The sequence below is a fragment of the Esox lucius genome, chromosome 5 (genome assembly GCF_011004845.1).
Source record: "Esox lucius isolate fEsoLuc1 chromosome 5, fEsoLuc1.pri, whole genome shotgun sequence".
In the NCBI taxonomy this organism is placed as follows: Eukaryota; Metazoa; Chordata; class Actinopteri; order Esociformes; family Esocidae; genus Esox; species Esox lucius.
In genome coordinates, this window is record NC_047573.1 from 23,867,547 (window position 1) to 23,893,585 (window position 26,039).

General features: G+C 42.5%; 1 protein-coding gene across 1 annotated transcript in view; it reads left to right on the plus strand.

Moving 5' to 3' along the window:
* Window positions 1–2,169: 2,169 nt before the first annotated feature.
* Window positions 2,170–26,039, plus strand: part of dnah3 (dynein axonemal heavy chain 3) — a 37,029-nt gene continuing 13,159 nt past the window's right edge. Inside the window, exons 1-42 of the mRNA XM_020046819.2 lie at window positions 2,170–2,354; window positions 2,660–2,758; window positions 2,874–3,081; window positions 3,242–3,275; window positions 3,367–3,529; window positions 3,629–3,809; window positions 4,095–4,290; window positions 8,209–8,334; window positions 8,960–9,155; window positions 9,638–9,817; window positions 10,071–10,201; window positions 10,353–10,458; window positions 10,627–10,805; window positions 11,208–11,392; window positions 11,705–11,828; window positions 12,160–12,313; window positions 12,557–12,701; window positions 12,996–13,207; window positions 13,986–14,077; window positions 15,423–15,537; window positions 15,772–15,888; window positions 16,585–16,764; window positions 16,873–17,009; window positions 17,719–17,920; window positions 18,007–18,099; window positions 18,174–18,284; window positions 19,087–19,201; window positions 19,311–19,509; window positions 19,693–19,801; window positions 19,964–20,254; window positions 20,379–20,470; window positions 20,572–20,791; window positions 21,996–22,130; window positions 22,524–22,635; window positions 22,726–22,967; window positions 23,255–23,355; window positions 23,821–23,926; window positions 24,015–24,144; window positions 24,349–24,585; window positions 24,690–24,793; window positions 25,068–25,362; window positions 25,683–25,862. Coding sequence (XP_019902378.2) covers window positions 2,289–2,354; window positions 2,660–2,758; window positions 2,874–3,081; window positions 3,242–3,275; window positions 3,367–3,529; window positions 3,629–3,809; window positions 4,095–4,290; window positions 8,209–8,334; window positions 8,960–9,155; window positions 9,638–9,817; window positions 10,071–10,201; window positions 10,353–10,458; window positions 10,627–10,805; window positions 11,208–11,392; window positions 11,705–11,828; window positions 12,160–12,313; window positions 12,557–12,701; window positions 12,996–13,207; window positions 13,986–14,077; window positions 15,423–15,537; window positions 15,772–15,888; window positions 16,585–16,764; window positions 16,873–17,009; window positions 17,719–17,920; window positions 18,007–18,099; window positions 18,174–18,284; window positions 19,087–19,201; window positions 19,311–19,509; window positions 19,693–19,801; window positions 19,964–20,254; window positions 20,379–20,470; window positions 20,572–20,791; window positions 21,996–22,130; window positions 22,524–22,635; window positions 22,726–22,967; window positions 23,255–23,355; window positions 23,821–23,926; window positions 24,015–24,144; window positions 24,349–24,585; window positions 24,690–24,793; window positions 25,068–25,362; window positions 25,683–25,862 — 6,400 coding nt within the window. The 5' untranslated portion in view covers window positions 2,170–2,288. The remainder of the gene's footprint in view (window positions 2,355–2,659; window positions 2,759–2,873; window positions 3,082–3,241; window positions 3,276–3,366; window positions 3,530–3,628; window positions 3,810–4,094; window positions 4,291–8,208; window positions 8,335–8,959; window positions 9,156–9,637; window positions 9,818–10,070; window positions 10,202–10,352; window positions 10,459–10,626; window positions 10,806–11,207; window positions 11,393–11,704; window positions 11,829–12,159; window positions 12,314–12,556; window positions 12,702–12,995; window positions 13,208–13,985; window positions 14,078–15,422; window positions 15,538–15,771; window positions 15,889–16,584; window positions 16,765–16,872; window positions 17,010–17,718; window positions 17,921–18,006; window positions 18,100–18,173; window positions 18,285–19,086; window positions 19,202–19,310; window positions 19,510–19,692; window positions 19,802–19,963; window positions 20,255–20,378; window positions 20,471–20,571; window positions 20,792–21,995; window positions 22,131–22,523; window positions 22,636–22,725; window positions 22,968–23,254; window positions 23,356–23,820; window positions 23,927–24,014; window positions 24,145–24,348; window positions 24,586–24,689; window positions 24,794–25,067; window positions 25,363–25,682; window positions 25,863–26,039) is intronic.

Below are 26,039 nucleotides of genomic sequence, written 5' to 3' on the forward strand. Positions count from 1 at the left end.
AACATTTGATCCACGTGTTACAAACACTGTCAAGACAACATATTCAAAAACATCTATATGGACCACTCATAGTCAAAAATATCTATATGGACCACTCAACGGCCATATAAAGACCACATGTTTATATTATTTATTAACTCAAAATGATTTTGGTACACATGCTCAGGATTTTGAGTCTCGCTAAACAATTGCAATATCTCAGACACTACTGGCTTGATTTTGTCCTGTCATCGATATTTGGCATTTACCAGATTACACTGACTTTCCCAGGAGAAACTAAATAATATATGGCAGACGATGTGTTAATGGTTGCCATGTTCATACAGTGATTGTCATGGGATTTCATAAAGTGGCTGATAGATCTACCAAACAATCAGCTGATAATGTATTAGTGACTAAGGGTCATCCAGTGGTTTAAGCCACTGCCTTTAGTGCACATGTACTGCTGCAGCATTGCTTTAAATCCCACCCACTTTGCTTTCAGCAAATCAAGTCTTTATTTTTTGCCTTTTCTGTCCAAAGCATACAGAATGCTTGACAAAAAGTTATTTAAATGCAGAAATTGTTTGCTCAGTCTGAAATAAATAACCATCAAGTCAGTGACCACAACAACATTGGGAGATTGATACCCATCCTGGTACTGTATTACTTCCCTTTTTATTTTATTTCATAGCTTTTATAGACAGTAAGGCCAAGACACAGGTGAAACAGACCCTACGGTGTAGGGTGGAGAACTCTGGTGTCAGCATGGATTCGCATAATACGCATGGTCAGGAGTGTTAGGGGCGTGAAGGTGACCAGTAGGCTTGATACTGTCCACCCTTGCTGTCTTGCCAGGTGGGCTCTCGTTGCCACTGGGATGCCCTCCCTCCAATGCCTTTCGGGGGAAGAGTCACTGGCTTGTTGTTGACTCTCTGTTGCGCACTTGTGCAATTGGGCTGTACGCTGCTAGCAATACTCGGCCCTCATTCAGGGGGGTTGCGGTTGGTGGGTTTCCCTTTTGTTGATGCCTGGCAATGTGGGTGGATTGATTTTCTGCCTGTTGGGCCCTGTCCGGGGCCTCCCCCGGGTAGGGCCACAGTGTCACCGGACCCCCCCGTCTCAGTTCCAAGGTGTTACGCTGCTATATTATTGTGCTGGGGGATATGAGGAATGCACTTATAACTTTTTTTTTCAGTCTCCTCCAGTTTTAAATTTTAGGAGGAGATGAGGTCCTGGTCCACACCTGCGGATTACCTGGTTTGGGGGGATCGTTGCTGTCCCTATCCTTGTCCACCTGGTCATATTTCTGACCTAGTCAAATCTCTGGATTTAGCTCAGAGAAATGTATTTATTATTCCAATTGGACTCTTAATATCTCACCCGGCACAGCCAGAAGAGGACTGGTCAACCCTCTGAGCCTGGGTCCTCTCTAAGTTTCTTCCTAAAATTCGACCTTCTTAGGGAGTTTTTCCTAGCCACTGAAATTCAACACTACTGTTGTTTGCTCCTTGGGGTTTAAGGCAGTGTGTCTATGTAAAGCATTTTTTGACAACTGCTGTTATAAAAAGGGCTTTATAAATACATTTGATTGATTGATTGATTACTGCTGGACCACGGCTCTGCACTTCATATGTTCTTCTACGTAGAATAAACTGCTTACCTTCTAACTGTTGAATGGCTCGTGAGTATCACAGAACTTCATATAGGAAGAATATATTTCATTGGTAAGTAGCTTAAATCATTAGCTTAGCTTGAACCAGCGTTCTAGCTTGTGAGTCGAAACCAACATGTTCAAGCTATATCCTAACTACATTATTATATCCTATCCAATGAATAAACTCAGTCACTTACTTTTTAAACTAACCAGTCATTACCATTACTGCTGCAGGCATTAGCACATACTTTAAAACCAGCTTACAAGCACCCTACATTCACTTATAGAACGTCCTTTTCTATTATTTCTTGATTTGAACATTCGTTTCCAAGTTCTCGTGCATTACGTTACTAGGTAACGGCAGCTGTTACCATGGGAGGATGAGTCCTCAGATAAAGACATTGTAGCTGATTGTAGTTCTTTACAGGATAGCGTCCAATACAGTCTTTCCAATAGTCGATATTAGATTAGCGGTGTGGACTGCAGAAGCTGCATCACCAAATCAACATAAAGGGGGTGGTTGTATAGACAAGGGTGGTCAGTGGTGGCAGTGGCATCGTAAGCCTTTCAACAAGTTACTACTTCAGTTACAGTTCATTGAGGGAAAAAGAACAGAAATGTTTCATACGAAGCTTTGTGGTGGATTTTAGGCATGGCATTTGCTAACAAACGACATAATGACACAATGCAAGTACTACCACAAGAAAACGAGAGACAGGTAGGCTAATTATACATAATAAATACAACAGATGTATTGGAATGTTGAAACAAATCTGTTTGAATTAATTAGTTGCAAGGGTTTGCTTTGCCTATGCAGTGGGTTTACGTGTTTTTGTTTTTCTAACACATTATAACCATCGCATCTAGGCGTATATTTCTTTAATTGACAATTTTGTAATTGAAATGGAACACTTAAAAGAGGTAAGATTTGTCTAGTTTTAATGACTAAATTATGCTTTCGAAATCGGCTAATTGTGCGCGTTTAAGTGACCAGAGATACAAGAGTTTATATTTAAACCGCAGATGGAGGATGATTCTGTATTTAACATGAGTCATCCAGGAGGACTTCCCAGTCTCCCGCTGGCCCAGGCCTCTAGTGAGGGACGTTCAGAGCTTTACCAAGTAAGACCTTCATGAAAAGACGCAAAGGCAGTGCTATTGAGTAATTTGTGGGTTCCTTTAAGGACGTTTCCATATCATTCCGGCAGGGTTACTCCATGCTTTTACATTGTTCCAGACTGTTCTTAGGCACAGCCATCACCCACCCATACTCCAGAACAGCTCTTGGACACTGGCTGTCCCTTATAAGGAGCAACGTCACCATCGCACCCCCAGTGAGTCCATTGGTAACAACTACAGCCCCCAAGCTCGTGACCTGAAGATCAGAAACCTACAGAAGAGACATGGGACAGTCCAAGACTCATTTCAGAATGCATTTGCAACCTGTATCCTTTTGTAACATGCATATCTGATTAGGTCCAATTCAGATTCATGGTATTGCTTTTACTTGGCCAACCAACTGAACCGTGAATTGAGTAGCATCAAGGCTATAATAACCAAAAGAGAACATTTTAACTTAATTCAAATTTTTTGCATCAAACCCAGCTGAGCAGAAGCAGAAACTTACCCCAGGAGGAAGGTAAGTTCAGAAACCAAGTATTGATTACAGAAAAATTTGCAAATTGGTTCATGAAAGTGGGTTTTCTAATGCTTTTGTCTTCTTAAACCAGGAATCCTGGCACCTCGCACTTACCTAGAACTAAAATCAGTCCCAGAGAGCCTTTGCCTCCCATCAGCCGACCCCTGACCCCAAAACAGCAGCTAGACATTATGCAGAGCCAAGAGGAACAGACCTGGAGCTCTGGCACAGAACCCACAGAAAAAGACCTGGAGGTATTGTGAAATAAACTGTAGAAGGAAATCAAAGCGTTCAATCTTTTGGCACCTTTTCATTTGAAGGTTTTTACTTGAAGTGTTTTGTTGTTTCCACAGAGGTACATGTACTACATTCGTAACAGTGTTCATGACCCGATGCTGGCCCCCCAGCCCCTTGAGCAGATGAATAACATTATTAAGCTTCTGCCACCGGGCAGCAGGGATATGGAGGGACTGATGGAAGACCTGCTAAAGGAGATCCACAGAGACCACATCTTCAGTCTCAGGAAGAGCATAGGTGAAAAATAACAACAGCAGCATGTCTTTGAGGATGATTTGTTTGTTGTCAACCGCAGTGATTCTTGTGTGTACTGCAGTACTACTGTCATTTAGCAGTACACTATGCATGACGAGTGCAAATGGATTGTAATTTTCTTTCCACAGTCCAGCCACTCAAAATAATGTAGCCTACAAAAGATACTCGCAGGCATTTCTATAAAAAAAAAAGAAGATTGGTTCATCATTCAAATCGCTTTTCCCTTGCCTCCGTGTTGTCTGTGTCTCTCCTGTTGGACCCCACCAGTTGACTACATCCTGAAGGACCCATCAGAGAGGCAGCGTCTGTTCATCTCTAACATTCCCAGGCCTATCCCCAGGAGAGTGATCCGAGGGCCTGTTCCCTGGGCTTGCAGCTATGACCAGGCCCGGACCTGGCAGAGCCAGCACCTCTTTACTGTCAACCCCATGATGGTTCACCTGCAGGACCTCTGGGTCAACAGGTAGCCTAGTGGCCTCAGTCAAAACTTGCACCGAAACTATCAACTGCAACTTGTTCCCATTTGGTATATAAAATAGTTGTATGTTTCTGGTTCCTTATGTTTTAAACAAGAATGGCTCTCTATGAAAAAAATTTGAAGAAGATCCAGCTTTTACTCTTAGAAGAAGCAAAATAAAATGGTTAAAGTAAGATCCCATGTTGGTTCTAGGTGGACACATTTTATTGGTTCTTATGAGATCCAAAATAGGAGCTTTGTAGAACATAAAGAAAGTTTAACAGTAATTCCAATTTCTTCTTATCAGCTCTTTTTCTGAAATGTTCAAGGTATACAAAAAAAGATGTACACACACAAACACTCAACAGTTACTTAGTTCTTATGGTGGAAAAAACAACAACAACAAAAAAAAGTTTGACCGCTTCTCAAAGATCTACAAAACACAAGATACTGACACACATCACAAACACACTTTTCAAAAGGTTTTTGACATAAAAAAAAAACAACAACACAATAAGTAATTACTGTTGGTGAAGGCAAACACCTTGAAACACAATAATGCAACTTTCCAAAATTGGGTGGCAGAGGCAAGGGAAATCTTAAGTCCTATTGAAGTGTTTCGTATTGCCACTGATTGAGGGTAGCCAAATAGACTGAAATCTGAAATCAGATGATGGACATTTTATTAATTTATTTGTATTTTTATTGGTGTTGGAATGTATTTATTTCATATCCTGGATACTGCATTAATGTGGTGTTGAAAACGTGAGTAAAATGTGAGTTACAAAAAGTGAGTTACATAAAAGTACCACTCCAGTCACATGACCATCCATTTGAAAAGTCCCACCAAGTAAACAAATTATTGGTTTAGAAGAGAAAATAAGATTGCTAATTGATTATAGTCTGTTAAAACAGAGAGAGCAGAGCATGCCCTTACTAAATCAACTTGCGCAACTGAACCTCATTTTGATTTGGAATGTGATTCGTGGGAAGGTGTCTGGAACAGGGTGGGGTCTCTTTTAAACAAGATGATAACAACTGAAGGAGTTCAGCAATTTCAACCCGGTGATCTTGTGACCAGAGACCTCCGTTAAGCTCGATGAGGGTCTTGTTCTTGGTTTAAGTCTTCTCAAAAGCTAGTGCACAATATTTATCAGGGATATTATAGTCATATGGTCAGCAGTAGAAATTGGTGCAATGAGACTATTAGTCATATCTAAAAATAAGAACCACCATTTGACAAATAGTTTTCACTGTAGTCTCATTCTCAAGTAAGATCATTATAGGTAAGGTGGTGGTTTAGCAGTTTGGGTGGCAGACTGGTGAACTGAAAAATTTCAATTGCAAATCACTTCATAGGCCATTCAAATGGCATTCAACTAATGCCATGTTTTTAGATGGTATTCAACTATTCCTTATTGTATGAAATTATATATTTTTTCAAAACATTCCCTTGTTTTGAGCCCCTTAAGGTCGAGTGTGTCATCGTAACAGCTGTGTGATCTTTTTGACTAAAGGAAAAGGGAAGGATCAGCGGAGATTCGAACCCAGATTAACAAGCTTTTAGGCAATCCTCCTATCCTCTGCAGTAGTTTACATTTCAATGTAAATATAAATGACGTTGTTGCCCATGTGGTCATGACTACTATGTTATTTCAGTATACTTAGCCAGATTATTTTTCTCTGAGGAACAATATTTGTATAATGTGAAGGTGACTCTTAGGCCTGATAGCCTAAATGAACAAATTACTTAATGACCATTTGAATTGGAGGATATATATCTTGGGACACTTATATAACTTACATCATTTTTAAAGAACCATTATTTCACCTTAAGTACACTTATATAGAAAAAGGTTCCACCTGGAACCACCAGATTACAAAAAGTAGTAATTTAACAACATTTTAGTTGGAGAGTAGAGGTCCAAATAGTGACTAATTCATGACAAAAATCAGTAAGTACACTTAGTGGTCCCCAGGGGAGGTTTAAGGACCATTGCTCTAAAGAATCATTGCTGTCACCTCAAGAACCTGAAAGGTTCTTTAACTGTTAATAACAGTTTCCCCTGGAACCTTCAGAACAAAAGAAGAACCATTGTAGGACCCTTTTTAAAGTGTATATGTGTTTGTAAATTCCAGTAAACCAGGCAACAAAATGGTTTGCGTAGGTTTACAATTCCTCAAATTGAATATATACAATGCTCAATTAGATCTGGGAGCTAATCTCTGGGTGTTATGTGCTATAGTTACAGATACAGTTAATTACTGAACTCGCCTGAGCCAACAAAAGTAGATCGACATACAGGAAACTGTAGTATGGGGGAGTAAACCCCTTTGAATGCTACTGAGTAGACAGGTCGGAGAATTAGTGCAGACAGAATCTATGACCTACGTGATCATTTAATATCTAATAATCTGACACCATATTTTTTGTAAGCATACGCAATCATCATGTATGCTTGTTGATGCTAGTGGTCAGAGGAGAATGGGCCGACTGATTCAAGCTGATAGAAGAGCAACTTTGACTGAAATAACCACTTGTTACAACCGAGGTATGCAGCAAAGCATTTGTGAAGCCACAACACGCACAACCTTGAGGCGGATGGGCTACGACAGCAGAAGACCCCACCGGGTACCACTCATCTCCACTACAAATAGGAAAAAGAGGCTACAATTTGCACGAGCTCACCAAAATTGGACAGTTGAAGACTGTTGCCTGGTCTTGAAGAATGTTGCCTGGTCTGATGAGTCTCGATTTCTGTTGAGACATTCAGATGGTAGAGTCAGAATTTGGCGTAAACAGAATGAGAACATGGATCCATCATGCCTTGTTACCATTGTGCAGGCTGGGTGGTGGTGGTGTAATGGTGTGGGGGATGTTTTCTTGCCACACTTTAGGCCCCTTAGTGCCAATTGGTCATCGTTGAAATGCCACGGCCTACCTGAGCATTGTTTCTGACCATGTCCATCCCTTTATGACCACCATGTACCCATCCTCTGATGGCTACTTCCAGCAGGATAATGCACCATGTCACAAAGCTCGAATCATTTCAAATTGGTTTCTTGAACATGACAATGAGTTCACTGTACTGAAATGGCCCCCACAGCCACCAGATCTCAACCCAATAGAGCATCTTTGGGATGTGGTGGAACGGGAGCTTCGTGCCCTGGATGTGCATCCCACAAATCTCCATCAACTGCAAGATGCTATCCTATCAATATGGGCCAACATTTCTAAAGAATACTTTCAGCACCTTGTTGAATCAATGCCACGTAGAATTAAGGCAGTTCTGAAGGCGAAAGGGGGTCAAACACAGTATTATTATGGTGTTCCTAATAATCCTTTAGGTGAGTGTATGTCTATGTGTTTCACATTTGGCTGCCCTTAAAAGCAGCCATTTCAGTGAATATTGGAAAATGGTGCTCATTTAACACAAAATCTCTATTCATGTCGCATAACGATCACAGAACTATACATAACAGAACAGTGTATAGTAGGATTGTATCCATTTTACAACAAGACAAAAAGCAGCATCTGGTTTCTTCTGAGAATTTTGATTGATTGTGGGAATAATTGCGCTATCCTCTGCTGACGCAGAAGCTACTAGGCAAAATATGGGTTTTGATGGAAACAAAACTCTGGTATTCTACAGTGTTAACACCATCTGCCTTAAAACAATGATTATTCAAACAGTGAATTACACCGACTTAACTAAAAATTATCTAAATGCATGTTCCCCAAAAATGTATTCACATAAAATGTTGGTCATGAAGGGAGGGGGACCAGAAAATATTTTGCATAAAGCAAGAGGTAAAGAAACCCATTCCAGGAAGATCCTATAATCTCTGTGGAAGAGGCTTCCAGGGGGACGAGTGCCAGTGGCCTAAAAGTTTATCCTAAGTGCCTCTCTTTTCTTCTTTCAGTTTCTACTCCTTGAGGTTTGTGAAGCTGGACAATCTTTTCTCAGCCAACCTCCCCCTGCTGCCAACTGAGTTTGAGGATCTGGTTCGGAGACAGTGCCAAATCACCAGAGATGACCTAATCAATAGGCGAGTACTCTACTGTCTTCTCATTCCACCTTTGTAACAGTCAGTAAAACAGTTAGTCAGACATTCAGTGAATGCATAGTCAAGTCAACCCGGCACAGCTTGTGGGACATTCTGCAAACAACCATCACAACACTTAGTGGATATTCTGGGGACATGCTTTTGTTTGCAAGAATGTTTGCAGGTACGCCAGTGTCTGCATAGCTAATTGTAGTGTTGTAGTGAGAGGCTCATGTTTCCTTGTCGTCCACTGTGTCAAACCCGATTTCTTGTCTGAAAACCTGCGGCGGAGCGAGGGACCAGTGTTGATCTTTTGAAGATATGGCATTCATGGATACCATTGTTCTTTGACAGCCCAGTCTCCCTTGCCAACCACAGCAGAGCCAAAAGACATCATGTTCTGTTTTGTTTTATGTAATGCCATAGCATAGCACCAGTTACTAGGTTTCTATTCGTCTTGTTCGATATTATCAATTATGTAGGCCGGTAGTGAACAAATAATGGAGTACTCGGTTGAGTCAAGCCAGCAGGCCTCCATTTTACCGCTGGGTGCTCACGAGTCACAACCCAGGTGACTCATACAGCCTTGTGTTCATGACACCCCAGTCACGGTGTCTGTGTTTCACAGGTGGCTGCCACGCTGCCTAGCCCTGTTTGTCACCCACAAGGACCTGTGGTTGCCTCTGGTGCCCCAGAGTGACCGCGTGGCCCCAGTCAGTGCCCGGGAGTTCTTCTCCTGCGCGGCCGCCCTCATGTCACTGCAGCTCCGCAGCCTGGTCATCGCATCCCTGCAGGACCTGCTCCAGTTCTTCACCCTGCACCAGGTCCGTCCGAGCTCCCCGTCTGCTGGCGCTTTGAGGGGAAAAATTCATCAAATGTATTTATTTTATGAAGTTAATATGTAAACGACTAAAATGAAATTAAAACTCTGTAGAAATGATAACGGACCTACATTTAAAGGGTGGAGGATGCATGTTGGGTGGAAAAACATGACATGACATGACAAACATGTAATTGCAATGCAGCCGCAATATTGAATGGTTAAACAGATAATATAGAATCATGATCATCTCAATTCATATTGTATCAGCATCTAAGAATCATAATGTGGGATTATGAGGTGCCTGGCAATTCCTGGCTCTGAATCTTTTGCTGTATCCAACTGGATTAGATCAGTTTAGACCTGTTTGATCAGACAGTCGATTTGAAAACATACTGTGTGTTTAGCACTATTAATCCATTATAAAGATATTATGTTGTAGTTTATTAACGTAGCATTGTCTTTTCTCTGGGTTTCATTGGACAGGATGGAAATGACTTTGGCGATGTGTTTGACGAGATGACCTTTGTGCAGCGCCAGGTGCTGCTGGTCAAACTGAATGTGGTGGAGCTGCGTATCGTCTTTCAGCCTAGCCTCGAGGAATGCTGGGAGCTTATCCATCACAGCTTCATGGAGATCGTAAAAAGTGCCCAGAATCTTCCACGGGTGTGGAAAGAAACTCTTTGCCTCTACTTTCAGTTCTAAAATGAATATATTAATGTTCATTCATTCATCTAATGTGTTCAATATACCACATTTTTTAAATGACTTATTTTTGTTATTAACGGTTCAAAGGAGTTTTCGCACATTATTGAACGTAACCTTTGGCAACAGAAAACAAATAAAATGTGTCTGTACTAATGTACAGATTGGAAATAGCTCTCCGTGACTGACATTGTTTCTGGTTGTCTCTGTGCAGGTGGAGTGTAACCTGTTCCCAGATATCCAGGGCCTTTATCTGCGCTCGTTCAGACCCGACGAGCTTCTGGTCACAGACCTAATCAACAGAGCCAAGAGCATCTTCCAGAAAAACACACTGGGACCAATAAAGTAGGGTGACACACCTGAATGTGTGTCACCCTAGATTAGAAATCAAATTAGAGTCAAATATCTAAAATTAATCTTTAAATACTTCCGTCTCCATTTTAAGAAAGTTACTTTTTGCTATATAAAAAATTACTTTGATAAATTTGATTTCCAGGTACCTGAACGTGTATAATAAGTACAGCAGCCTATTAGACAACACTGCCAAGCAGGATATAGTTGCTTTCCTCAAAGAAAAACACTCCCTGCAAGGTTTTTCCAAGGTTGGAATGGCTTTCTGCCTTCCTTACTTTAAACATTACTGTTATTGTAAAATATATTCACCATTACCATTTAACATGGACTGCATCCTCATGCTATATGAATAGGACATTTTTGGAATGGGAAATCTGTAGGTTATGATAATGCTACTTTTACCTACTTTTCCTCAGAAAATCAACAGTGTTCAGCAGTTGTGGAAGGAGATTGCCTCTTTGCACATCACAGTACCCCTGTCACTGTTCTGTCTGGATGCACTGAGGCTGAACGAGGACTTGTGTGACCGCGCAGAGAGGCTGAAGGACAGGCTCATTGTCTTCGAGGTGGACGAGAACCGAGAGCTCAACAAAAGGTAAGAGAGGAAAAGATGCAGTCTGGCAGTTTTTCAATTGACGTAATACATTTTTAATCCTCCCATTTTGGTCTGAATGTTTCATATGATATTACCTTGTAAATGATCTATCAGTAGAATCTCTATTTTAGCTCTGTTAGCCATGAAATTCCAGATTTGAATGTGAGTAGTTTTGATGACATGGGGGACAAACCAGTACATGAAAATTTTCACTGACCCTTTTTGGTTCGACAGCCACTCCTACAACCAGACTATATCTTTAATGAGAGTGACACTACCCATAATGCCACACATTATTATGTAATGCCCTGCCTCTTAGTATTTTGTACTATTGTCTCTATAGCGCTACAACTTCCTTACCGTGGGAAGAAAATACGCTAAAATCCCATTTCCTTTTCCTAGCATCTGTCACCGCTATGACAAGATCGCAGAGACCATCATGGGAGCCACAGGCAACACGGAGGAGCTGGTGTCCCTGAACCAGTACCTGAAGCACACCAGTGAGGTGACGGTCCACAAGCTGAAGGACGAGATCTTTGAGGCTGCCAGCCGCCTCAGCTTCCTCGTGGACTACTCCACACAGCTACGTATGTACCACCAGGACCTCTGTGGATGTTTGTGCACAGTTGGAGATTCTGCCATACAGCTGAGATGCATAGAGGCCACATGTTATTTTGGCACATGGAGCTGAACGCATAAACAATTGATGTGTAAACAACCAAATATTTCCATGTTGATGAATGACACCTTTGACGTGTGATTGCTTATTGCGGTGGTCTTTAATGTGTAGTTCCATACCTTCAGTGATATCTCTCTTCTCTCTGTCACTCCATCTGTCCCCTCCTCTCACTCTTCCTCTATCCATCCATCTCTCTTTCTCTCTTTCTTTCTCTTATTAGAAGAGGATGTGAAGTTGAACAGCACTGTGTTCCACTGGCCAGAGCAGATCTTGGCAGTGATTGAGATGAGTAAGAGCCGTCTGGCTACCAGGAAAGAACATGCAGAGGATAATCTCCTCAAGAGGTAGTTGCACACCAGGGGTGCATTCATTCAACTAAAGAAAATGTTTTACTTTCAGAAGGTTTTGTCCTACACATTTTTATTAAGTTAGCCCCTCATTTCATTCTGTTTGACAAAACTCTCCCCAATCATAACACTTGTAGAGTTGCATAAAATGTTTTTCCCTCACTGTATGTCTTCTTCATCTTTATGTCCCTCCTCTTTGTCTCTTTAAAGTTCTACCTGATGCCGTAATTCTTTTCGAAAAATACACTGCACCAAATCAAAAACACCCGACCTAAAGCACAAACATCTCAGCCTCTCATATTCCCTCTCTCCTGTCTCTCCTCCTTAGGATAGCAGAGTATGACCAGATGTTGCACCGAGTGGGGAAGGAGGTGGAGGCCTTTAAGAAGAAGGAGTTCATTAGTATAGAAGAGATGAAGAACAACGTGGAGAAGCTCAACGAGCTCACCTCCTGTCTGGACTCCGCCATCACTGAACTGGAGGTGAGGGAAAACAGAATCTGTTTCTGGAATTGCAGAATCAGTTTCTTGAACTACTGTTTCACTCCTGATTCAGTCTTAATATGCCATCCGTGAAACCAATACACACACTGATGGCAGTGTAGAGAAACTAATTTCTTAGCGATTGAAACACTTTGGTTTTTGTTGCCATGTTTGTTTGCCTCTGCTACTGATAGCCTGTCCCTTTCAAATGACAGAGTTTTCATGTCCCCCTGTCACCTCTAGGACATCAACAAAGAGGAGACGCTGCTGGAGAAGGTGCCGAGCCAGTTCCCCAGGCTGCAGACCTTGATAGGCTTCAAGCAGCCCTATGACCAACTGTGGACCACCGCCCTCAACTTTCACAACAAGTCTGAGATCTGGATGAACGGTACGGCAGTTACCTCATTAAAAAGGAATGTTTTCTTGCGGCATAGTTCTGTCTGGCGCTCTCTTCCGTCTTCCACTACTGTTCTATCCAATAAAGTATATAATGGCTGAAAGTAATATTTATTATTACTTTATTTCCTGAGAAATGTCATGTGATATTATGACGGTTCCATCGTTGAGATTTGTATACAATTAAGAACTGCCATTATATCAATGTTTTTATACATAGCTGCCCCAGAGTTTTTTTGTATTATTCTTTTAGGCTGTTTTATTTTTTGTCCTTCTCACTTCCCAGGCCCCTTCCTCCACCTGAACGCTGAGGAAATCTCAGACGAGCTGGTCACAATGTGGAGGACCATGTACAAGCTGACCAAGTACTTCTCGGACCTGCCAGGGCCACGTCGCGTGGCAGACAGCTTCAAGATAAAAATAGACAAGTTCAAGCAGCACTTGCCCATACTCACCACCATCTGCAACCCTGGCATCAAGGATCGTCACTGGGACAAAGTCAGTGCCGTAACCAGCTTCTGTTTGTCGCTGGGACAGCAGGGCAATAACACTCAACCGAGATAGTGAATAGATTTTCATAATTCAGCTGAAGATTTTATTCAGAGGGACTTTTAGTTTTCAGAAGATGGGCATGGATTCTGCCTTCCTAGCATAATAGAGAAAAGCCAGGATATTGTGTAAAATCTCTCTTGACCACTATTTTCTAAACGCATGTCTTGTACTAATCGTGCTACATGCGATTAAGAGATGTTTGGTCAAAAGGAATGCAGGTTGTAACAAATAGAAGAAAATTAGGCTCATCCTATTCAGCATGCTTCATCTAATTCGCACTTGATTCTCATTTGTTTTGGTACTGAATTTGGTACTGATTATCAGCTGTGCTCAAACACGTGGGTCTCAGGACTATTCCCGTATCAGCAGTGTGGAGAGAATACTACAAGTGTCCGAAATGACTAAATGACATCCTGTCATTTGATGCATACACCGTTTGCATACCCAAAGTGCTTATTATTTCTAAGTATAGCTATCATTTGTTTACAGCGGTTTAATTTTGACAAACCATTACAAAACCGTGTCAGCTTTACCTACGATTGGAATTGGTCCAAGAACACCCCATATGCAAAATAACAGTAACTAAAACGTATTGTCAGCCGCAGTGACTCACTAACACGAAGCAGACAGATGCACTTTGGATCAGACCGCCGGTGACTTTTGAAGTCCTGTGATCCATGAAGTCGCGCTGAATAATGGATGCCTCTATGTGCCCTGTTATCAGATCAGCGCCACTGTGGGCTTCAACGTCAAGCCAGAGGTGGACACCTCACTGCTGAACATGGTGGAGCTGGGCCTTTCCAAGTTCTCAGACAAGTAAGAACCACCCACTCTTTACGCCCTACAAATCTTAGCATTACGATAGATGAGAGAGGGCCTTCTAAAAGCACTGCAAACAAAACAACTGTAGATAAAAAAACATTGTCTACGTCAGATCCATTTCGTCTACGTCAGATCCAATTAGTCTACGTCTGATCCAATTAGTCTACGTCAGATGTAATTAATCTACGTCAGATGCAATTAATCTACGTCAGATCCAATTAGTCTACGTCAGATGCAATTAATCTACGTCAGATCCAATTAATCTATGTCAGATCCAATTAGTCTATGTCAGATGTAATTTATCTACATCCGATCCAATTAGTCTACGTCAGTTGCAATTAGTCTACGTCAGATCCAATTAGTCTACGTCAGATGTAATTAATCTACGTCAGATCCAATTAGTCTACGTCAGATCCATTTCGTCTACGTCAGATCCAATTAGTCTACGTCAGATGTAATTAATCTACGTCAGATGCAATTAGTCTACGTCAGATGTAATTAATCTACGTCAGATCCAATTAGTCTACGTCAGATCCAATTAGTCTACGTCAGATCCAATTAGTCTATGTCAGATGTAATTCGTCTGCGTCAGATCCAATTAGTCTACGTCAGATGCAATTAATCTACGTCAGATATTTTTATACAAAAGCTATAACTTAAGCAAATAAGTCTTTGTTTAACTAAATAAATCTGCAGATATGGAGCCCTATTTGGACAGAAACGTCATAGCAACCATATCTTATTATCAACCCTAAATGTATTGTATGGTTTAGATGTTTTACATCCAAATATCTGTATCATGCGTTCTTGCTTGGAAATGCTAAATTAAATGTATCTGAAAATATATTCTTGACGAATACTTTATTTTCATATAATTCTTCTGTTATGTGAAGCAGTCTGAAGCCCTACTAAGCTGTATTGCTCAACATAATATCGTAGCTGAAAGAAATTGCCATGATCCCAGAGAAATAAGCCTATGGAATGTTTCAATGTTGAGAATGTTGGTATATCCAAGGACTACAAAGATGAACATACCCGTGCCTTCAGAATGTATTCAGTCCCCCCTTTTTTCTCCACATTGCATGTTTTGTTGTCTTAATTTTTTTTTTTTCAATGTGTGCTAATTTATTGAAAATAAAAAAACGGAAATACTGTATCATGTACGTAAGTATTCAGAGATCTGGATGTCTTTGCCATGACAGTCAGATGCATCCTGTGTAAATTACTCTATAAGATTATTAGAGTCAATCTGTTCATTTGAATGCCCACACGATATTTCAGTCTTTCTGCTCGTTTTCATGAATTGGTATTGTGATTTGTTGATATGTCTGGCCCTTAGGCTTGAGGAAATAGGGGCGTCTGCCAGTAAAGAGTACTCTCTGGAGAAGACCATGGAGAAAATGAAGAATGAATGGGCTGACCTCCGCTTTGCTTTTACTACCTATAGGGACACGGTTAGCAGCAGTAAACACACACACACACACACACACACGGTATGAACTTTCCATTTAGTCTTTTACTTTTTTATTAAGTAACTAATGCTAGTAACTATGCTAATACTAGGTATGATTACATTCTATACAGAAAGCATTTCCTTATAACACACTGGCTCCTTTTAATGTGTGTCATATGATGTGAGGAGTGTCAAGAAGCCATCTCTTATTCCATGTGTGTATGTGCGTGTTTAGGGTACGAGTGTCATATCTGCTGTGGACGACATCCAGGTTCTCTTGGACGACCACATCATCAAGACACAGACAATGCGAGGGTCTCCTTTCATCAAGCCAATAGAGGCTGACTGTAGGGTAGGATAATCACACATAACCTGTCATCTTGTAGGGTAGGATAATCACACATAACCTGTCATCTTGTAGGGTAGGATAATCACAAATAACCTGTCATCTTGTAGGGTAGGATAATCACACAGAACCTGTCATCTTGTAGGGTAGGATAATCACACAGAACCTGTCATCTTGTAGGGTAGGATAATCACAAATAACCTGTCATCTTGTAGGGTAGGATAATCACACAGAACCTGTCATCTTGTAGGGTAGGATAATCACACAGGACATGTCATCTTGTAGGGTAGGATAATCACACAGAACCTGTCATCTTGTAGGGTAGGATAATCACACAGGACATGTCATCTTGTAGGATAGGATAATCACACAGAACCTGTCATCTTGTAGGGTAGGATAATCACACAGAACCTGTCATCTTGTAGGGTAGGATAATCACACAGAACCTGTCATCTTGTAGGGTAGGATAATCACACAGAACCTGTCATCTTGTAGGGTAGGATAATCACACAGAACCTGTCATCTTGTAGGGTAGGATAATCACACAGAACCTGTCATCTTGTAGGGTAGGATAATCACACAGAACCTGTCATCTTGTAGGGTAGGATAATCACACAAAACATCATATTGTAGGTTCTTCTCCTTCCATTCTTTAATTTTTGCCTAAATCTCATATATCTATTTTTCTCTCTCCTCTCTCAGCAATGGGAGGATAAGTTGTTGATGATGCAGGACATCCTGGACTCTATGTTGAAGTGCCAGGCTACCTGGCTGTACCTAGAGCCTATCTTCAGCTCAGAAGACATCATTGCCCAGATGCCCGAGGAGGGGCGAAAGTTTGCCATCGTGGACCGATATTGGAAGGATATCGTCTCGGAGGCAGTAAGACACACACTGTCTGATATAACGCTGTATGTTTTTGTATGGTAAGCCACGAGTTCCTTCTTTTGACCCCGTACCGTGTGTGTGTGTGTGTGTGTGTATCTTCAGGTGAAGGACACGCGTGTGCTGGTGGCCACCGGCCAGCCCAACATGCTTGGTCGTCTCCAGGAGTCCAATGTGTTTCTGGAGGATATCCAACGAGGCCTTAACACCTACCTGGAGCAAAAGAGGCTGTATTTCCCCAGGTGGCTATCAACCATAATGAACATGAAACTAATCAAAGAGGTTAATGGAACTCCACAGTGGAAACAGTGGAAATGGCACAGAAACGCCATGGAGGAAAGATTCTCCTCATTGGCCCCCTGCACCATTTGTCTACATTTAGGCTATAATTTGTGTGTTTTACACAATGTTGAGGTAATCATTTCTAAGTATGATGACTGTATACATGTTAACCCCTATACATGTTTGTGTCATCGTCACCAATCAACTCAGTTACAGCCCAAAATTACTTTGAATACCACCACTGAATTCTGCGTCCAAGCCATGTTACTAGCCTATATGAATGGGATGTAGTATTTAGCAGTCACTTCATCTAAATCTAAGAGAGACTCATTTTAAACGTGCAGTGAAAACGGCCAAATATAGTCTATCTAAATTTGTCTTGAGTAACCCCATTGTGGGGCTGCTACAATAAACAAATCATGACGGATTTGGCAATATCAACTTTATTCCATCAGATTTTTAACTATACTCTAATGACAGTGTCCTTTTTCTGACCGTCTGCATTCCATTGTCGGCATTGACCTCTATACCACATTTCTGTAGTCCAATGAAGCTGGAAGTGTTGAACTAGTGGGTCTTGATTCATTCACCTTCTTCCCTACATACCAAGTGCAATACACAGACGTAGATGGGCATCTCAGCTCACCTCTCACTGAACGTGATCTACAGGTTCTTCTTCCTGTCCAACGACGAGTTGCTGGAGATCCTGTCGGAGACCAAGGACCCCACGCGCGTCCAGCCGCACCTGAAGAAGTGCTTCGAGGGCATTGCCAAGCTGGAGTTCACAGAGGACACAGAGATTACCGGCATGATCAGCTCTGAGAAGGAGATAGTACCCTTCAGCACCATGCTCTACCCAGCCAAAGCCAAGGTACTATAATAGGACACACACACTCACACACAGACACACACACGGACGGACGCGCTGATGTGATGGCGTGGTTTGGTTATTTGCAGGGTATGGTGGAGAAGTGGCTTCTGCAGGTGGAGAGGATGATGGTGACCAGTGTCAGAGATGTCATCCACAAAGGAGTGAACCAGTATGTCCAGGTACAGTAGAGAGACAAATGAAATCGAGGACATGTAAAAATGTTAATGGGATTTGAAGTGTCGTTGTTTTGCAGGTCCCCAGGAAGAAGTGGGTGCTGCAGTGGCCTGGGCAAGTTGTGATCTGCGCCTCGTCCATTTTCTGGACCAGTGAGGTCTCCGAGGCCATCGAGAACAATACACTGAATGTGAGTCACCCACTTGACGAACATGGACTGTTAACAAATGAATTAATAATAGATCAATTATAATACATTTTAAGAAAATCTTTGTATTGATTAGATAGGGCAAAGATGTTGAAAGATGTGTTGTCTTTTGGAGGAAAATCTTTCTGATTTTGTTTTAAGATAGTAGCATCAGCGAAGTTAGCATTACCATTCACTTGTTCTGCTAACATCATGGTTCACTAAATAGTGTATTTATTGTATTCTGCTACTCATTATCCTCTCCGTTCCTTTTACAGTTAAAGAGTTTTTGAAAGGATGATGTTGTCAAAACATTTAAATGATGCAGATGTGTTTTCATGTGTTATTATTGGTTTTTGATAGATATGTGTAGTCTTTTGTGACACTTGGCTAACTAGCTAACAATTCATATTGACAGTATGGGAAAGTTAAATTGGTAACAGAAATCATCCACAATGTGAATATGTTGGAAGACAAATGCAACAAACTGGCCACACCACTTTTGCCAGGCTCTTTGACGGTAAACTCAGCAAAATGACAATGGCAGAAAGTTAACATAAAGTTCACGTTTACCTCTGTTTCGGTTCTGTGGATACTACCTTGTGAAGAACACCTGTGCACATGTGTATAGACTGTGTGTTACTATGAGAGCATGATCTTGCATCCTGGTTGTATTCAAATCTGCAGAGCTGCTTGAGACAATATCATTTTGTGTAGTCTACCTTTCATTTGATCCCTTCTAAAAAATGAATTCATTACATTGTCACCATCTGTTGGAATTATGTTTTTATTCATCTCTTCTTAGGCCTATGTGGAGAAGAGCAATGCCCAAATAGCTGACATTGTGGAGCTGGTGCGTGGAAAGCTGAACGGAGGGGCTAGAATGACCTTAGGAGCTTTGACTGTCATTGATGTCCACGGTATGTTAGGCAGTTTATTCTTCTAGTCCTTGTTCTTCTTTTCCTTGTTCTTGTTGTTGTTCTTCGCACCCACAGATTTTTCGTTTCCACACACTCTATCCTCTCGCAGCTCGGGATGTGGTAGCTAAGCTGGCTGAGGACCGTATCTCCTCCCTGAATGACTTCTCCTGGATCAGTCAGCTTAGGTACTTTTGGGAGGACGGAGACGTTCGCCTGCGTATGATTACCACCACCGTCAAATACGGCTACGAGTATCTGGGCAACTCCGGCCGCCTGGTCATCACCCCACTCACTGACCGCTGCTACAGGTCAGTCGTCAACAGCAACGCGGTTCACTTACCACTAACTCAGTCACCAACAGACCATGACCATACAATGCTACTTATATGGGCAAGGCTGCTGGACTTCATACTTGTGTTCCGTAAGTACATTTGAAAGAGAACAGTGATGCCATATTGAAGGTTGCATACACATGTCATGTGTGCCAACAGGACACTGATGGGGGCACTAAAGTTGAACCTGGGAGGAGCCCCTGAGGGCCCAGCCGGGACGGGCAAGACTGAGACCACCAAGGACCTGGCCAAAGCACTGGCTAAACAGGTATTTCTTTTTCACCCAAATAGCTAGTAACTGTAGCTATAGTTACTAAATAGATAGATATATTTAGATAACATGGGTCTCACGGTCCCCAAACATGTCATATTCCATTTCATGAATTCACCGCAATTTGTTTGGGTATGTCTTGTTCTCTGCTTCTCTCAGTGCGTGGTGTTCAACTGCTCTGACGGCCTGGACTACAAGGCCATGAGCAAGTTCTTCAAAGGACTGGCGCAGTCCGGGGCTTGGGCCTGCTTCGACGAGTTCAACCGGATCGAAGTGGAGGTGCTCTCCGTGGTGGCCCAGCAGGTGCTGTGCATCCAGCAGGCCATCGCCAGGGACCTGAAGACCTTCATGTTCGAGGGGACCGAGTTGTCCCTCAACCCCACCTGCTCCGTCTTCATCACCATGAACCCCGGCTACGCAGGCAGGGCTGAGCTCCCCGACAACCTCAAGGTACTGTACACCTGCCACTGACTCAACGATACTTGGCTCAAACGTTGAGGGACTGGTGCAGCGGTGTAGTCGGTCTAGAAAACCAACGGGATTGGTTCTTGGAGCTGTCAATCTTGTCTTGCAGGTACTGTTCCGTACGGTGGCTATGATGGTGCCAGACTACGGTCTGATTGGTGAGATCTCGCTTTACTCCATGGGCTTTATCGAGTCTCGCAGGTACGAATCCCAACTGCTGGTGCATGTCTGTTATTGCCGGCTAGTCGTTGTTCTGTAAGTCCTCATGTTGAAAACTCTGCATCTGTTGGCATTCCCATCAGTCTTGCCGGGAAGATTGTGGCCACCTACCGCCTCTGTTCGGAGCAGCTCTCCTCGCAACATCACTACGACTATGGCATGCGCGCCGTCAAATCAGTCCTGACTGCCGCAGGGAACCTGAAACTGAAGTACCCGATGGAGAACGAGAGTGTTCTGCTGCTCAGGGCTCTGCTGGATGTCAACATGGCCAAGTTCCTGGCCCAGGATGTGCCTCTGTTTCAAGTAATGTTTCTTATGTTTACAAATTCTTCAGCTTTGGTCAAGTTTATTTTTATGTATACTGTGTACTGTGTTTAAGACAATTTAATCTCATCATGGTGTTTTTGTATATTATTTCCCAGAACACTGTATGTAACCACCGAAGGAACCGAAAAATTTAAATTCTATGTCTATTTACACATTCAATGATTCTTCATTATTTATTATAGGCATGTATACCAATGTACTTAATTTATATTCTAGTGGGCTGTCATTGGAATGTTTATGGTTAACAGTTGTTTCTATAAGGAGTGAATGCAGAGACAAAAGGGTTGCTTTTAATTGCCTATCTTGCGTTATCCTTGAGATAACCCCCCTGTGTCATAGGAAGTGACCCAGGGATTGATAAGAGGTCTATTCTACCGGACTGGTTTTGTTTTCCTTAGGTCAGTTGACCAACCCCCACTACTTGAGGTTTAGGATATAACCAGAGTGAGAGTAGGAAGAAGCTCTCTTGCATTTACCTTTCCTCCTTTCTGCATCTTCAATCTCTGGAGAACTTTTTATCTTTGATACTTGTACTTTAATTGTAATACTCTCCTTATATATTAAATTCATTTGTTATATTAATTCATTGACTATTTGGAATTAATCTAAAACGGGTCCAAATCCAGTTCCACCACCAATGCTATGAATGTCATCTTTATATACAGTCATTTTATGCTTCTCCACCGAAGCCCATTCTGTGAGAGCTTTCTTAGCTTTCCACCTGTTAGTACAAACCCGATTCCAAAAAAGTTGGGAATAAAAAAAACTGTACAATTGTGAATAAAAACAGAATGCAATAATGTGGAAGATTCAAAGAGGCCAATTGACATAATAAGTTGCAAATTGGTCCTCCAGCTGTTCCTTCTCTCTACATTTAACTTTTCCGGCCTCTTATTGCTACCTGTCCCAACCTCTTTGGAATGTGTAGCTCTCATGAAATCCAAAACGAGCCAATATTTGGCATGACATTATAAAATGTCTCACTTTCAACATTCAATATGTTATCTATATTCTATTGTGAATTAAATATAAGTTTATGAGATTTGTAAATTAGTCCATTCCTTTTTTATTAACAATTTGTACAGTGTCCCAACTTTTTTGGAATCGGGTTTGTACACATTTGAACTAGCCTGTCATCCTCGACGCTTTCACCCATGAGTGTGGTAATATGTATCCACAGGGTATCATATCAGATCTCTTCCCTGGAGTGGTCCTTCCCAAACCAGACTATGAGCTCCTCATGGAGGCCCTGAACGACAACATAACCAAGCTCAAGCTCCAGCCAGTGCCTTGGTTCATCACCAAAATCATCCAGGTAATTGTGATTAAAATAGCTGCCTTTTTGTCCTTTCTCAGTGACCCGACAGATTCAGGGAATTAGGTGCCAAATGTTGAAGAGTTGCCTAGTGACCAGGAGAGAAAGGTCATTGGTTCTAAGCTCTGAGCAGCCAAGGTGAAAAACATTTCTCTTCTGTCCCTGAGCAATACAGTTAGGACTGATTGCTCTTACAGTAAGTCGATGCTCTAATTAAGAATTTCCTGTTAAAATAATGCTGTAGCAGAAGTATCCAAAACAGTGTTTTACAGTATCTTGGAACAGTTATACAAATCTTTGGTGAATGCTGCCAAAACGTTCCTATTTCGAATACATTGTTGTTGAATGGAAGGAAATAAGCACGAAAATGTATTATCTTTCTGGTGTGAATAGGTGTATGAAATGATGCTGGTGCGTCACGGTTTCATGATTGTGGGAGACCCTCTGGGAGGGAAAACCTCGGCATATAAAGTTCTGGCTGGGGCTCTGGGGAATCTGTCTGAAGGTAAGTCCTTTCTAGGTAAGTCCACTCAACATTCCATTTTAACACTCTTCCTGTTTCCAACCTCTGACATCATCTTTAACCCACCGCCAGCCGGTCTCATGGAGGAGTTTGCTGTGGACTACCGGATCCTTAACCCCAAGGCCATCACCATGGGCCAGCTGTACGGTTGCTTCGACCCGGCCAGCCATGAGTGGTCGGATGGCGTGCTGGCGGTCTCCTTCAGGGAGCAGGCCGTCTCCACTTCAGAAGACCGCCAGTGGATCGTCTTCGACGGGCCCATCGACGCCGTGTGGATCGAAAACATGAACACCGTGCTGGATGACAACAAGAAGGTAGTGAATTAGCGTCATAGATCATCATCACAAAAAAAGAGTTACATAGAAAGGTCCTAGAGACGTAAACATGCTTATGAGATATAATGAAACATTATACATTTTGGCGTGAGCCTTTAAGTAAATGTTACCGTACTTTATCTTTGCTATTTCTAATGACTCATTATTCACCTTATTCACTGGTGACACCCTCTATGGACCGTCATGCAGTGTTAATTGAATAGTTATGAGTGTCCTGCATTTCTAGTGTCGAACATTACTGACCGTCTGGTGCTCTGCCTCCTTAGTTGTGTCTAATGAGTGGGGAGATCATTCAGATGAGCTCTAAGATGAGTCTGATCTTTGAGACTGGCGACCTGGAGCAAGCCTCCCCAGCAACTGTCAGCAGGTGAGTGGGAGGGGGCAGTGTTTTCTAGAGGTACAGTCCTTAAAGTCCTCCTTACTGTATCTTATATGGCAGGTTGGTAGCACGTTATTAACACTTTGATGACTACATTGTTCTGTTTGGGTCTTAATGATGCAATCCAAAACATTTCAATAATTTCCCCCAATATTTCTGAAAGGGGTGAATGAGCCAAACTTGGTCCCTGTATTCTGTGTACTACGTCAACAACACTGTATGTAATATGAAGACTTCTATTATTATGAAATATATATTATTAATAAATGTGTATAATATTTAAGGATTCCAATAAATAACCTCCAGTATCATTGACATTTGGTGTGCCTGAGATCCCATAATTCAGATTTAACTTCCATGTAAGTTTCATGTGTCCTTCACTCTTCCTCTGAAGTCAGTTACGGTTAGGTGAATGAATTGTTCAGGGCTGGCTGACTGTCCCTGTGTCCTCAGATGTGGGATGATCTACATGGAGCCTCATCAGTTAGGATGGACCCCTCTCAGAGACTCATACATGGACAGCTTGCCTGAGAGCCTCGGCCCTGAACACAAGGACCTGGTGGGAACACACACACAGACACACACACACACACACATTCCGTCTCACACACACTGAATCACACATTTCATCTCATGTCTTTTTGCAGATTGTAGACATGTTCAACTGGCTGCTCCAGCCCTGTCTGGACTTCATCTCCAGGAAGTGTCGTTTCCTGGTGACCACTTCCCCAATCCATCTGGCTAACAGCCTGATGAGGCTTTACTCCTGTCTCCTGGGTCAGGCAAAACAGCCGGTTCATGATTCAAAGTCTAAACTGTGAAGTTTTAATAGACACACTGTTCTATATCACGTGGGAAGGCCTCGAAGACCTTTCTTGTTGATGGATTTGGGATGTGTGTGTGTGTGTGTCTCTGTGTGCATGTGCGTGCGTGCGTGCGTGCGTGTGTGGTTGCGTGTCTGTGTCCATACTATTTCAACAGACGAGATTGCGGCTTTGGGGACCGATGGGGTGGAGCCCATGTCTAATCAGCAGGTGACCATGTGGCTGCAGGGCCTGTTCTTATTCGCTGTTGTGTGGAGCGTGGGCGGGACTATCAACGGGGACAGCCGCAAGCAGTTTGACGCCTTCTACAGAAACCTCATCACGGGCATGGACGAACTACACCCCCGACCCAGCAGTGTCAAATTGACCAAGAATAGCATATTCCCTGAGAGAGGTGACCTGATGATGGGGTGTAACTGACTTAAGATCTCAGAGTCCCAAACCATTGCTCAATACAACAGTTAAAGGTACGATTTGACCAATGTTTTTCTCTTCCAGGCACTGTCTATGACTATTACTTCCACAAGCAGGGCACTGGACAGTGGCACACATGGACTGATTCCATCTCCAACGAGGAGTCCACCATTCCCTCTGGAGCCAATGTCAGTTGAGAGTGTTACGGTTTGAGGGTTTTTTAAATGTCAACGTCCTAGTTATTGAAGGAGTTTGAGTGGCACTCACTACGTTGTCAAATTCTGTAAATGTCTATTTGACAGTTTTCTGGCGATAGACAGGGTTTAAAAAAGGACAGACTGGGTTGTCAAACCGATAATGTCTCTTTTGTCGGTTTTCTAGTGATCGGAGGGTTCACATTGTTCTAGACAGTCATGCTCTTTAAGGAATAGACCCGTTTTCTCTCCCTGTTCCCTCTGTTAGGTATCTGACCTGATCATTCCTACGATGGAGACAGCCCGTCAGCTGTTCTTCCTACAGACCTATCTGGCCCACGAGGTGCCCGCGCTATTCGTGGGGCCCACTGGAACGGGCAAGTCCCTCATAAACAACAGCTTTCTGCTCAAGCTGCCTAACAAGTGCTACACGCCCAACTGCATCAACTTCTCGGCGCGCACCTCAGCCAACCAGACCCAGGACATCATCATGGCCAAGCTGGACCGCCGGAGGAAGGGTGTGTTCGGGCCACCCGTCGGGAAAATGTGTGTGGTCTACGTGGGTAAGGAATGAGCCGGAGACTCCCTGGAACATTTTACAGTGTTATTTAACAACCCAATTACCTATGTAGCACACAGCGCTAGTCCCTTTTGGTAGCACACTTTAATGCGAATAGGGTGCCATTTCGGACACAGCTATTTTACATTAAAAGATTTATGCTTCCTCAGTTGTTACATTCCTTACATCCTTTCTCCACAAAACAAACTGTAAAAGGTTAAGAAGGGGAGGGACCTAGAATATTCTTCTGAAATGCTGTTTAAAATAGGGTGCAAGAATAGTTATCAAGGCAATGCATTGCGATTCTGACCTTTGACCTATCAGATGACCTCAACATGCCTGCCAAGGAAATCTATGGCGCCCAGCCGCCCATCGAGCTGCTGAGGCAGTGGATAGACCACCACCACTGGTACGACAAGAAGGACACTTCCAGGATTGACATTGTGGATGTGCTGTTTGTATCTGCTATGGGGCCCCCTGGTGGGGGGAGGAATGACATTACAGGTACTGTTGCTTTGGTCTCCAGTACTCAGACTGTAAACAGAGTCTCGTCATTTCTTCTTAAACAAGATTAGGTCCAGTTTAAAATGATGCCAGCTGTTTCGTTCCTGCTCAACATTGTAGTTTTCTGATCTCAAGTATATACATATCTTTTAAAACAGGCATGTGTAAATAATATTC